This window comes from Lynx canadensis, chromosome C2 (genome assembly GCF_007474595.2).
Source record: "Lynx canadensis isolate LIC74 chromosome C2, mLynCan4.pri.v2, whole genome shotgun sequence".
Classification (NCBI taxonomy): domain Eukaryota; kingdom Metazoa; phylum Chordata; class Mammalia; order Carnivora; family Felidae; genus Lynx; species Lynx canadensis.
Window position 1 is genome coordinate 147666178 of NC_044311.2, and position 13051 is coordinate 147679228.

General features: G+C 52.5%; 1 protein-coding gene across 1 annotated transcript in view; it reads left to right on the top strand.

The window, feature by feature from the left end:
* ITSN1 (intersectin 1) overlaps nt 1–13051 on the top strand; it is a 223966-nt gene that overhangs the window by 188121 nt on the left and 22794 nt on the right. The window contains exons 30-32 of the mRNA XM_030328381.2: nt 4188–4309; nt 6123–6229; nt 12002–12185. Of these exons, the coding sequence (XP_030184241.1) occupies nt 4188–4309; nt 6123–6229; nt 12002–12185 (413 nt within the window). The remainder of the gene's footprint in view (nt 1–4187; nt 4310–6122; nt 6230–12001; nt 12186–13051) is intronic.

Sequence of the window (13051 nt, forward strand, 5' to 3'; positions counted from 1 at the left end):
ATGATCTCACGGTTCGTGAGTTCGAGCCCCGCGTGAGGCTTTGTACTGACAACGCGGAGCCCGCTTGGGATTCTCTCTCTCCCCTCCTCTCTCTGCCCCTCCCCGACTTGCGTGCTCGCTCTCTCTCTCTCAAAATAAATAAATAAACTTAAAACAGCAACAACAACAACGATACCATGTGAAACTTGAAGACTCAGAACTTCTGAAATCCAAAGCAAGCCATTTCCCGTTAATGTTTCCTCCCGGGTCCTTGTTTCCGACTCCTCGGTCGTTCTAAGAAAATCTGCGGGTCACTTGCACTATCCTTGCTTCAGAGCTGTCAACCTGGCCGGGCTTTCAGTTTCCAGTAATGTCAGTGTTTCTCAGTGCGGGGGCTGTTGACATTCGGGGAAGGCAATTCCCTGTCCTGTGTATTGCAGGGCATCTTAACAGCCCTGGGCCAGCCCCACCCAAGCCCAGCCGGCACCTCCAGTCATTATGACGACCAAAAATGCTTTCTCAGCCCCGGGGGCTGGGGGGCCGCACAAACCTCAGCTTGGTGGGGGTCAGTATCCCTTCGGCCTGTGGGAACTAATACCACCCCCAGCCGAGGACTGTATGCTCTAGAGGCAGACATTTCTCCTCTTTCATTGTGAATCCTCAGCACCCAGCAGTTGGTGCCAGACTCATGACAGGACGTCGGTAAACATGTGTCCAATGAATGAATGAATGAATGAGATCCACGAACAAGCTTCAAGAGGGCCTGTGAACCCTATAAAAGTGTGTGCAAAATATGTGTGTGTGTGTGTGTGTGTGCATGTGTGCGTGTGTGTGTGTTGTACATATGAGTTTTCTGGGGCCAGAGTTCATAGCATCCATCATGTTCTCCAAGGGAAATTGTGACTGAAAGGGATGTTCAGAGGATGGGGGCAACCAGTGTCCCCCTGATGTCCTAGCCCGATGTTTGTATCCCTGCAAACACCACTGCACGGCGTGGGATGCGTCTAACAGCTGCAGCTCTAAACAATATCTTAATATCCCCACAGCGAGGAAGGTCCTGGGCACCTGGGTGGCTCGGGTTAAGCATCCGAATTCGGCTCAGGTCACGATCTCACAGTTCGTGGGTTCGAGCCCCGCGTCGGGCTCTGGGCTGACGGCTCGGAGCCCGGAGCCTGCTTCGGATGCCGTGTCTCCCTCTCTCTCTGCCCCACCCCCGCTCGCGTTCTGTCTCTCTCGCTCAAAAGTAAACACACATTAAAAACATTTTTTTTTAAAAGAAAGGAATGTCCTGAAAATTCTAGGGGCGACCCTGCTCCGTGAGAGTTCCTACAAGTCCCTGTAATGCAAGGGCTGCATTCTGCTCTGTAATAAGAACAAGCCTTCCTCTCTCCTGGGCTCTTTGACTCATTGACAGGACAGTTTGGTGAGAATAGGTGACAAGTGAGATGTTTCCTCCCAAACTGAAGAGTGTTTCCCAGGTGGCTTTCTTAATGAAAGCCCAAGAACTTGGTGGCGTCACTCCACCACTCAAAAGCCGAAGCTCCCGCAGGGGCTCGGCAGAAGCGGGCAGAACTGAACAGAGCGAGCCATCAGGACTTGCTTCCTTCCTGAGAGCTCGCTGAGGGAGCAGTTGTTCTAATGAAGCACAGCCAACGCCCCAACCCACAAAGAACAGCTGGACCAACCTGGTGGCTGAGTGGAGGGCCCAAGTTCCAGATTCATCTGCAGACCTGCATGGTGGTTCGTGCCCAGCTCACGGATCTGTGGATTTATAGTTTGGCCACACTGCAGTGGCTTTGAATGAGGTCATGGGGATGGGCATGGAGAATATTAACATAAGGATGGCTCGTCCCCGCTGCTTTCCCAGCTCCCATCTGCCTGCCCATCCTCAAATTGTCCTGTTCCAGGAAGAGAATCTAAAGCGTTCTAGAAAGAGCATTTGGCCAGGGGAGGGTGCAAGACTGAGGACTAGAAGGACCCAGATGTGGAGCTCAGCTCTGGCACAGGAAAACGTTTGCTAAGAAGTCAGTGATATCATTCACCTCAGAGGGATCATCCTATTTGCGGAATCTTCCAGCATATAGACTAGGTCATGAGCCCCAGTCTAGGGGGAAGACTTTCTGGGGGGAAGATGGAAACTCTGAGGAATTCCTGATAGTCCAGAGCAAGCTTCTCAAACTTTAATTTGCCTTAAAAAAAAAATCACCTGGAGAGCTTGTTAAATCAGATTCCTGGGCTCCAAATCCAGGTAGTCTATTCCGCAGGGGCCTGGTAATTTGCATTTCTAACAAGTTCCCTGGTGTGGCTCATGCTGCTGGTCCCGGGACCACACTTTGAGAACCACGGGTGGCTGGCCGGTGGTTCATAGTGTGCTCCATCGCGCCCCCTTGTGGGGGGAGATGGTATGAGAAAAAGCAACGGAATGGGACCCCTGCCCGCATTCCCGCCTACATCCAGGACACCTTTCAGTCTATTTTACAAATCTGGTTGTGTGTGTGTGTGTGTGTGTGTGTGTGTGTGTGTGATAAATGAAGAACCCCTCATAAAAAGGAGAGGAGAGACCACGGGCCTGGAACAGGTGGGCCCAGGCCTGTATGACGGGCACCCCCAAGAAAGGGGGCTTCCCCCCCACCCCGTTCCAGCGTGCCGTGTCATGAGGCAGCCTCCGCTGATAAGCGGAGAATGTTCAAAGCCAACAAAACCCTAAATAGCCAACCAGGTGAGCAGAGGCAAGGGCAGGCACCAGCTTCCGTGCGTGTCCCATCTCAGGTCAACCGAGCCCGTTCCCTCGGGCACCTGGGGCCCCGGATGTGCCCAGCTGTCTGCAGCCGGGGCAGTTTCCCTGTCTGTCTTCGGGCTTAATCCCTCTCCAGGCACACGGCAGCAGCCTGGCTCATGGACTTTACCTGGCACTGTCTGAACGCTCTCCACATCTCTCTGCCCTGTGCCCAGGCCCAGCAGGAGCCTCAGCACAGCCACCTGAGCCTCCGAGAGCCAACCTCAGGACAAGCTGATGCCCTCCTGTAGCTGGGACCCAACAACAGTAGCCGTCTGGGGTAGAGCCCAGGTTCTGGCGTCAAAGCGTCAGGCTCGAGTCTCGGCCACTGCAAAGCTAAGAGATTTGGGGTGAGGCCACCCGTCAGAAGCTCCGTTTCCTTGTCTGTGAAATGGTGATGCTTCCGGAGCCTCTGTGGGCTTTGAGCAGACCTGCCAGTGTAGAGCTCCTTGTGGCGCACCTGGCGTGGGGTGAGCCCTCAGGGAATACCGGCCAATTACCCCTTTGTCTTCTCTGGACATTATCGTGTCAGCGGTTTGGACGAAGTTCAGTTCGCTAGGCTGCCGCAACAAAGGCCACACACGGGGTGGCTCAAAACAACAGAAATTTATTTTCTCACAGTTTTGGAGAAAAGTCCAAAAGCAAGGTGTTGGCAGAGACATGTCCCTCTGGAGGCCTTGGGGGAGATTTTTTCCGTGCCTTCCTCTTCGCTTCCGATGGCGGCTGGCAATCCTTGGCGTTCCTTGGCTTGCACCTGCCTCTGTCCTTGCCTCTGTCGTCACATGACCTTCTTTCTGACTGTCTCTGTATGTCTTCCTATAAGGACACCAGTCACATGGGATTAGAGCCCACCCTAATTGAGTATGACTTCATCTCAATTTGGCTCTATCTCCAGAAGCCCGATTTCTGGTCACAGTCACAGTCACAGGAACCAAGGTCATAGGTATAGGTCACAGGAACCAAGGGTTCTGAGGAACAGGAACCGAGTCACAGGAACCTAAGGTCACAGCCACAGGAACCAAGAGTTAGAACTGGAATGTGGGGGCGTCTGGGTGGCTCAGTCGGTTGAGCGTCCGATTTCGGCTCAGGTCATGATCTCGCCGTTAGTGGGTTCGAGCCCCGCATCGGGCTCTGTGCTAATGGCTCAGAGCCTGGAGCCTGCTTCGGATTCTGTGTCTCCTTCTCTCTCTGGCCCTCTCCTGCCCGTGTTCTCTCTCTCTCTCTCTCTCTCAAAAATAAACATTAAAAAATTATATATATAAAAAAAGAACTTGAATGTATATTATTAGGGAACGTGATCGAACCCGTAATACTGCCCAACTCCAGTGAGGCCACAGGGACCAGCAGGCACGAGACCCCAGGTTCTTTGCTGTGAGGCTGTATGAGCTTCCCTAGACTTGCACTAAAATGTCCCAATGGTTGTGTCTTCCAGGGTGTTCAGACTTACACCTCTTGGATATGCTGACCCCCACTGAAAGAAAGCGGCAAGGATACATCCATGAGCTCATTGTGACAGAGGAGAACTATGTGAATGACCTCCAGCTGGTCACAGAGGTAATGGCAGCTATGGGTGCCGGTGGGGGCCGGGGATACTGGCGGAGGTTGGGGAGAAGGGGGACCTCTGTTAAGGAGGGCTGCACCCTGATTCTCAGCCTGAGAGGTTTTCTGATGTGTGGGGAGCATCTGGATGGTAAATCACACAGGAGATTTCTACCCAAGAGAAGATGGTCGAACTCTTATCCGTGACCCTCTGAGTCATCCCCGTAGAGGGATCACTCATGTCAGGGGATGAATGAGTCCGTGAGGAGGTGTGTGGAAGGAGACACGTGGGCTGGGGACTGGGAGTCTAAACTCTCCTCAGAGAAGTGGGTGCTTAGCCACCAACTAGTTAATGCCATAGAGCAGGCCATGTGGTCTCCCGGGCCTTGGGGTTGGCATCTGAAAATGGCAGCCATCCAGCCAATTATCTCGAGTCATTCCTAGTGGTACATATTACCTCTGAGGAAAATCTGTTGCTGAGAATGAAGATGTTTCCTCCCAGGTCCCCGTGCACTGCCCTGTCCCAGAGGATGCCTTGTTTTGTCTCTCCTCCTGGGTGGCTGTTGAAAGGCCTGGGCCACTTGATCCAGAAGGATGAGGAGAGGCAGAGTTGGGAACCCCTGGTTTTGAAGAAGACTTTTGTTTATGCTCACGGGAAGTTGCCATGTTAGCAACAGGGGTTTGCAGAGCTGAATGGCAGGATCACTCTACAGTTTGAAAAACATTGTAATAGTTTTGAAACTCCTGCTCCCCCGCTGCCCCTCACCTAACAGTTGTGCAACTATCTCCTTGGACAGCCTTAACCGGGAACGTCACCACCCGCTGCCCAGTGTTGAATGGGTACAGGAGGCGGGATGGGTTACTGGTCCAGGAGGCACATTCATGCATAGGAAGTCATGGTGCATACTTAGGAAAAGGGCCCCTTCCTCAAGACACTTGACTGTCACTAAATATGCAATCTAGGATGTCTAGGATGTGAATGTCACCCCCTTAGATGTGGCACTTTTGTGCAGTGGTCTGGTACATGCTGGGTTCAATGTCAGCTCAAGGACTCATGAAGAATAGGGCTCCCAGGGAACAGCCTGAGCCCAGCCACATTTATTTCAAAGATGGGACAGGCTGTCCCATCTCTAAAGACCCTTCAGAAGAACGCCCTGCCTCCAGTAGGAAACGATGACCTCTTTGCAGGCAGGGGCTCGCCACGTGGGGCTGGGCGGAGAGCTGCGATTTACCCTGAGTCACCCAACCACGCAGAGCTTGGATCCTGGGCAGGCTCATTTCTTTCCCGGAGCCGCAGCCGGCCCCTGTACCAGCCCGGCCCAGGCCAAGGGCCCAGCGGCAGAAGACATCACCCAGGCTGCTGGTTAGAGTCCCTGCTTCCTTGAGCGGCTCCCCTCCGGGTGCCCGAGGCTTGTCTATGCAGCAGACGCTGCAGGGGAGCCTGAAGGAGCCGCCCACACCCACGTGCATCCTGAAGCCCCCCGCTTTTCCCGCCATGCCCACCCCCCACTGTGGGCAGGTAAGAGTGTGCGTGACTTTCGACAGGCCTCCGGGGTTTATCCTGGTGGAGTTAAGGCCCGTCCTCTAGAGTTCAGCCACCCTTCCCTGTAAAACAGTGCAGAGACCTGATGGGGAACCACCCCCCCAAACACTCAGGTAGAGTGGGGGAGGGGCGTCTGCTGCAGAAGCTGCGGGAAGCTTCTGGGCCTCCCCACAAAGCTGCAGACGGCCCGGTCCTCTCCATGCTCTGCACAGACCTGCGTGCGTGTGTTTCAGGTGTAACGCTAACGGTTTGCTTTCTGAACTGCTTCGTTTTCTGCACCTGTAGATCTTTCAGAAACCCCTGATGGAGTCTGAGCTGCTGACAGAGAAAGAGGGTGCTATGATTTTTGTTAACTGGAAGGAGCTGATTATGTGTAATATCAAACTACTGAAGTAAGCCTCTCTCCCCTAACCCCGGCCTTGCTTCGTCCCCTCGGCTCTCACACACTAGCACCTCCGCGTGGCTTTGTCCGTGTGTCCCCCGTGCATGCCGCCCCGTGTTTCTTTCTGCCTCTTTTGCTCATTTCCACCCATAAGCACCATGATTCCTTTTCGCCCCCCCCCCCCACCATGCTTCCCGCACACACACCGCCAGTTTGTCATCGCACAGAGTAAATTGCCCACTTCCTGCTTTCACTGTGGGTCTAGAGTTTCCAGAGCGAGGCCAGTCCTGGCTGCCGATCGCTGACCGGCTCCCTCCCGGGGCGTGGGGTGGCTCCCCACATGCCCGCCCGCAGGTCCGGGTCCCGTGGGCGAATACTGTTCTCTTGGGACATTCTTGGCTCCTGGGGGCGGAGAACGGTGGGTACCATTTGCTGCCCGTGGTCAGCATTTCCTCAGGTTAACGCTCTGAGAAGCTAGCCTGGAACCCCTTACATTTTATTCCCATTTTGGTTTTTCAGAGGCAGCTTCAGGGCCAGGGAGGAAGCGCTGGGTCAAGAGACCTGTCAAGGTCTTGACCAAGTCAAGAGACCTGGGTTTGGAGCCCAACTCACTGCCCAGCCTCTTTGAGCCTCGGGTTCCCCATCTGTAAACTGAGGGGGTTGGATTATGTCATCACAAAGATCCCTTCTAAAAAGACCCCACCCCACCCCACCCCGAGGGGCCTGGGTGGCTCAGTCAGTTGAGTGACGTCGGCTCAGGTCACAGTCTCGCAGTTTGTGAGTTTGAGTCCCACATCAGGCTCCCTGCTGTCCACAGGAATCCCCCTTTGGATGCTCTGTCCCCCTCTCTCTGCCCCTCCTCCTGTCTCTGCTCTCTCTCTCTTTCTCAAAAATAAATAAATATTTAAGATAATAATAATAATAATAAAAGAATACCCCAAATCTGTGCCCCGCAGGCCGTACTTTGGAACAACACTTGCTAAGAACACAGAGTAGGCCTGTGGCGATCCAGCGGGCTGGGGGGGGAAGGGCCGCCCCCCACGGGGGCCCCAGGTTGAAGCGCACCCCCGGGAACCTGGAATCCATTCCCAATCTTCATGTTCCCGTAACTGGGAAGCGGCTAGTTCCTAAATGTGATCCCTCATTCTTGAAAAGTAATTCCACGCCCCCCCCCACTTTCTTGAGTGTGTGTTTGGGAGTGGTGGGGGGATGGGGAGAGAAGTGGGTAGAAATAAAAACATGACATCTGCTCTCTCTGTGCTCTGGAAAACAAATAATCAGAGATGACCCCCAGGGGTGCTTTGAGAAACTGTTTCCATTATCCTCCTTGAGGAGGGTGCTGTAGAAGTTTCTGAATGTAGGTACGGGTCGGATGCTTAGGCCTACATCTTGTTCTTGCTCTACTGGCTGTGTCTTTGGGCAAGTCGCTTACATTCTCTTGGTCTTGGTGTCCTCATCTGTAAAATGGGGATAATAATGGTACCTACCACGTAGGGTGGCTATTAGGGGGTCTTTAGATGAAAGTGCCTGCCTGTCTTCAGTGTTGGGCTCAGCCCCCTTGCCTTGGAGCCAATGGGGCTAGTTAACCCCTGAACCTACAGGAACTGAACCTGAAGGGTTGGAGACAAGTTGTTTCAAAATAGCCACAAGTTTTCTGTTGAAAATATACCTACAAGTTATTTTTATTTAAGTTTACTTATTTATTTTAGACAGAGACAGACAGAGAACAAGCAGGGGAGGGGCAGAGAGAAAGGGTGAGAGAATCCCAAGCAGGGTCCACGCAGAGCCTGATGTGGGGCTCGAACTCATGAACCATGAGATCCTGACCTGAGCCAAATTCAAGAGTTGGATGCTCACCCGACTGAGCCACCCAGACGCCCTTGAAAATATACCTACAAGTTAAAACCTCTTTCCTTGGGCAGCAATCAGTGGGCGGTGGGGAGGTGGGAGATGCATCTCACGTCCCCAAGGGCCCTTGCCCCCCATGTCACCCGCCCTCCTGTCCTGTCAGGGAAACAGCAGCCCCTTCCTTGAGCTCTGTCACGGCCAGCCCCTTCCTCCCGTTAGCGCTGATGTGCTCCCAGCCCCGGAGGTGGGAATCGAGAGTGCTTACAGCTGGGAAAGCCAGGCTCAGAGAGGTCCAGTGACTTGAAGTCACACAGAAGGCAAGCCTGTGTTCCAGGCTGCTCTGTGGATGACCTACTGGAGATTCCACCCCATCCTGCAACCGATGGAAAGAACGTGGAGCCAGGAGGTGAATGTCCTAAGTTTGTGTCTGGCCCCCAGCGCCTTCTAATTTGTTCTGGGCAGTTTCCTTGGGCAGACCCCTCTCGGACCCCTTGTCTTGGGACCTGTCAACTTGTAGGTGTGGTGCCTGCCTGGTGGGGCATGCAGGGTTATCCTGAGGAGCAAGGAGGTGAGCCACACCACTGGCACACTGTCAATCATGTCAAACATGCCTGCACAGCACCGTCTTCCTGCCATCACAGTGTCCCTGTGCTCTGTCCCCTCCTTCCTCCAATGACCCGATCAGTTAGCTTGGGTGAACTAATGTTTTTATATCCTAGATAAAATATTTAATAGGAGCCTTCTGGGGATCTGATTTCTTTCTTTTTTTTTCCCTTTTCTATGTCACCATGAAAAATTTTAAACAGAAAAATGAAAAGAAGTATAAGGTGAACGCCCATATTGTGGATTGTATAGTGAACATCTTGCTACATTCCTTTGCTGCATAGACTTGATTTCTCCTGCAAAGGATTAACCCCAATGATGGGGGGATTTGGGGGCCCCTACAGGCTAGAAGAGGAAGGCTTTTTTGGATAAAGAGACTGTAAGGCAGCAATCCCTGCAAGGCCACATATCTGCCACTCCCGATCTAAGGGCCAGCGACTCCTTGAACTTGGGGTGGGAGGGGGAAGGACATGGGATTTAGGAGACAGATAAATAAGAAACAAATACAGTGAAAATAAAGGGGTGCTAACTGGGACATAGGACTTCCTACTAATGATGCCTCTGGTTGGGGGTCAGAGCGGATGGTTTGTTCTCTTGCTGGTGAGTGGAGAGCTGTGAAATTTGCTTTTAAGAAACAGAGTAGGACAGAAAGATCTAGAACGTTTTTATGTTAAGAGTGGGCACAGGCCCCTGAGTATAGCTGTCAGAAGTGATAGAAGGGACGCAGAAGTGACATAGGGCTGTGCAAACCAGGTGTTAGGGACCGTTTTTTGTGTGTTTTTTTAAAATTTTGTAAAGTTTATTTCTTTTGAGAGAGACAGAGAGAGTGCGAGTGGGGGACAGGTAGAGACAGAGAGAGGGAGAGAGAATCCCAAGCAGGCTCCGCCTGGAGGGAGGGAACTTGGGGCTGGGGGCGAGGCATGGAGGAGAGGCCGGAAGCGGAGACAGGGAGAGAAGCAGAGGGCTGTGGAAGGAGAGAAGTGGAGAGAAACCTGGCCGGAGGGCAGGAGCTGCTTCCGGAGGAAGGACGGGGCCTGCGCAGAGCAGCTCGGGAGTGGAGGCGGGTCTGGATGCTGTGTCTATTGTCTCACGCTCAGTGCTCAGGGACCTGGAGCTCCGGGGTCACAGGTCACACCTCCTGGGTTCAAGGGCTGCTCCCATCAGTATTAGCTGTGTGAGTTTGGTCAGGTCTCTCGGTTTCCCTAGGCCTCAGGTGTGCCAACAGCCAATAGGGAGAGTTAGCAGTACACATGAGAGTGTTTGTTTGATACGTAAAGGACGTATTAATAAATGCAAGCTCTGTTGACCATGTGCTTGCTCTGCGGACCTCAGAGGGTCGGGAGTGCTAATTCATTCAGCAAACACCGAGCGCTCTTTGAAATGTCCATTAGCTGATTGCTTACCAGCCGTTCACGGCCTCCACCCAGTAAACCTTTAGATGAGATTACAAACCAGCTCACCAAAGGGCAGAGCTGTGGCAGCTGAGTCACCTGACCCGGGAGCCTGTTGACACCCTCTGTTCAAACCCATTCAGTCCCAGTCCTGCCTGTGCGGTAGAACATCCCAGAAGGAGACCCACGAGTGAACCTAACAGGTGCCTGGTCCATAGTAGGAGCCTGGTTTTAGGCCTGGCCCCTAGGTGGGCAACTCGAGTCTGCAAGTGTGGGGTTCCAGAACCCAGGCGTTGGTTTAACCTCTTCACGACAATGCCCATCTTTCTTCTTTTCTCCTTTCCTTGTCTCCTCCATTATTATTTTTTTAAGGGGGTGGGGGAGGGGGTGGTACTTTTATTCTCTTAGAGAAAGATTCTTTTGCTCCTCCTCATAGGAAAATGATGGAATGGTGGAATTTCTTCCACTGTCCATGCATAACCAGTTTGTAACATGGTTATTCAGGGCTCTGGTCCCCCAGAACTGGGGGTGACATCATCCCCAATTGAGCAAGTTGAGGAAATTTCTACACGTTGGGAGATATTCCATACCAACCCCCTCAATGAGCAATGGCCATTTGGCTATTCTGAGGGTATCAGGCTGCCACCCCTCTCCCCCCCAAGCTGCCAGTGTTGACGGGCATCTCTCCCTACAAGGGCATCTGCAGAGAGAGAATTACTAATTGTTCAGACCACATAATTTATTTTCCCTAAAATTTCTCTCCCTGACTTGTTTGCCCGGTCCAAGGATTATTCCTTTAGCCAAAAATGTAGGAGAAAGAAAATAATGTGATGTGAAGTTTTTAAAGCCTAATGCTAATATTGCAAAGCTTCCTTGGAATTCTATAGCTTTATCCTTACCTCAGGGCTTCTCTAACATGACCATGAAAGCAGCCAAAGGTTATGTGAAAATCATATATTGTACCATTCCATTTCATCCATCCATCCATCCATCCATCCACCCATTCATCATCATTGGGGTAGGCAGAACACACTCATGCCTCATGTTGTGGTCCTGCCGTCAGGGTGCCTTGCTATCCTTGCTGGCTAGAAGCCCAGTGATATGTCCTCTAGAGGCTGGTGTTAGGAGTTCTCCTATTGGAGTTGGAAGGTTGGGATGCACAGTCTTGGCTCTCGTGGCCCTGAACACTCAGGCTGCCGCTGGACCCCAGAACAAACCTTTCCCAGTCCCATCAGTCTCTCCTCAGCCTCCAGGATGTGAATTGTGTGGGTTCACTGGTCCATTATCATATAAACAGGCTTCTCTTTTCAGAACCCCGTAATCCAGTCAATTTCAAATTAGCCACAGCAATGAAGCAGTCAATGACACAGATAGTCCAGACAGTCATTTGTACCTGGCTTTGGTGACATAATGGGATTATTTTTCTGTGGCAGTTGATTTTTACCATCTTAATTATGTTATGTTCAGTCTGAAAATGAGCCTTCATGTCCCTTGGCAACAGTAGCCTCCCTTGGGTGGCACTGGTCCGGAATCAGACTCAGTGCTGGGGCCACAGTGGCCTGGGACTTTGACCACAGATCGTCTATGAAGTGAGACATCAACACAGAGATCCTGTCTGAGTTACTAAATAACTGATTCCGTATTTCTCCATGAGAAAAATACTATTTTTCATGCTGACTCGTTCAGCAAAGATTTCTTTGAAAAGTTTTTATTCCTAAGAACCAGCCAACAGCCATCATGCCAGAGAAAAATGGCCCGGTGATACCTCTCTGTAGCACTAGACTCATTTCTTTTCTGTTCCTTGTCTCCCCAGTAGATCCTTTAGTGGCCCTGGGTCTGTGCCCCTCACACACATTCTGTTTCTGTACAACCTGGAAGTGCACCATGTCACCGTTGGCTGAGGGTAAAGGAGGGGGCTCACTTCTCACGTTCCCGTGCAGAGCGCTGAGAGTCCGCAAGAAGATGTCTGGGGAGAAGATGCCTGTGAAGATGGTCGGCGACATCCTGACCGCCCAGCTGCCGCACATGCAGCCCTACATCCGCTTCTGCAGCTGTCAGCTCAATGGGGCTGCCCTGATCCAGCAGAAGACGGACGAGGCCCCGGACTTCAAGGAGTTTGTCAAAGTAAGGAGCCCAGGCTGAGCCGAGCCCCTGCCCCTGAGTGGTTGTCGCAGGACAGCTGGGGGTGCGAGGAGCGAAGTCAAGCCTGCAAGCTCATTCCTGCTAAAAGCCAACAGGACTCAGGTCTTGGCTGAGCAACAGGGGTGATGTGAGCTGGCAGGTGTGGCTGTGACCCAAGGGGTGGACGTGGAGAGGAGGGGCCAGCCCTGCGCCCGGCAGCTCTGATCTGTGGTCCAGGAGTGTTAGTGGTGTTGTTTGGGTGCAGGTTTTAATCTTCTGTCTCATTTGTCAGGCCCAGCACGGCTGGCGCCCCTCAGGTTTCCTATTCTGTTTGGCCTGAGCACCCCAGTTCTTTGCTGCAGAGGGAATGGCCAGGAATCCCAGTGGACCCTTTGTTCCTTTTCCAGTTTGTTCTTGTTGATGGCCTCAAACCCTGAGAAGCCTGTGGGGGTGACTGTGGGATGCAGGACGTCTACCTTGGGGATAAGGGGATCTCGAGAGCCATGTGTCCACCCAGGGACGTCTGGGGAGGTGGGCCCCGTGCTGCTGGAGGCCCCAGGCCCTGGGACTTGGCATTGACTGGGGTAGGTCCCTGCTGACCCCACTGGCCCACTCAAACAGCCCCCACGTCTCCCAGAGAAAAAACCATAGGAAGAGAATCAAATAATTTCTGCTAAACAGTTACATTTTAGGGAATAGACCAGTAACACTAATGGCAGGCTTATCTTTGTACCTTGTGCATTTGGGGGCAGACCATTCCCTCTGGCTCAATAATCGTGTTTGTGGAATCATCACTGTGAGGTACAAGGGTGTTCCCTCCTTGACCATTGCATCATATGATGCTTGTTCTTTCTTGTTCCCCTGGTGTT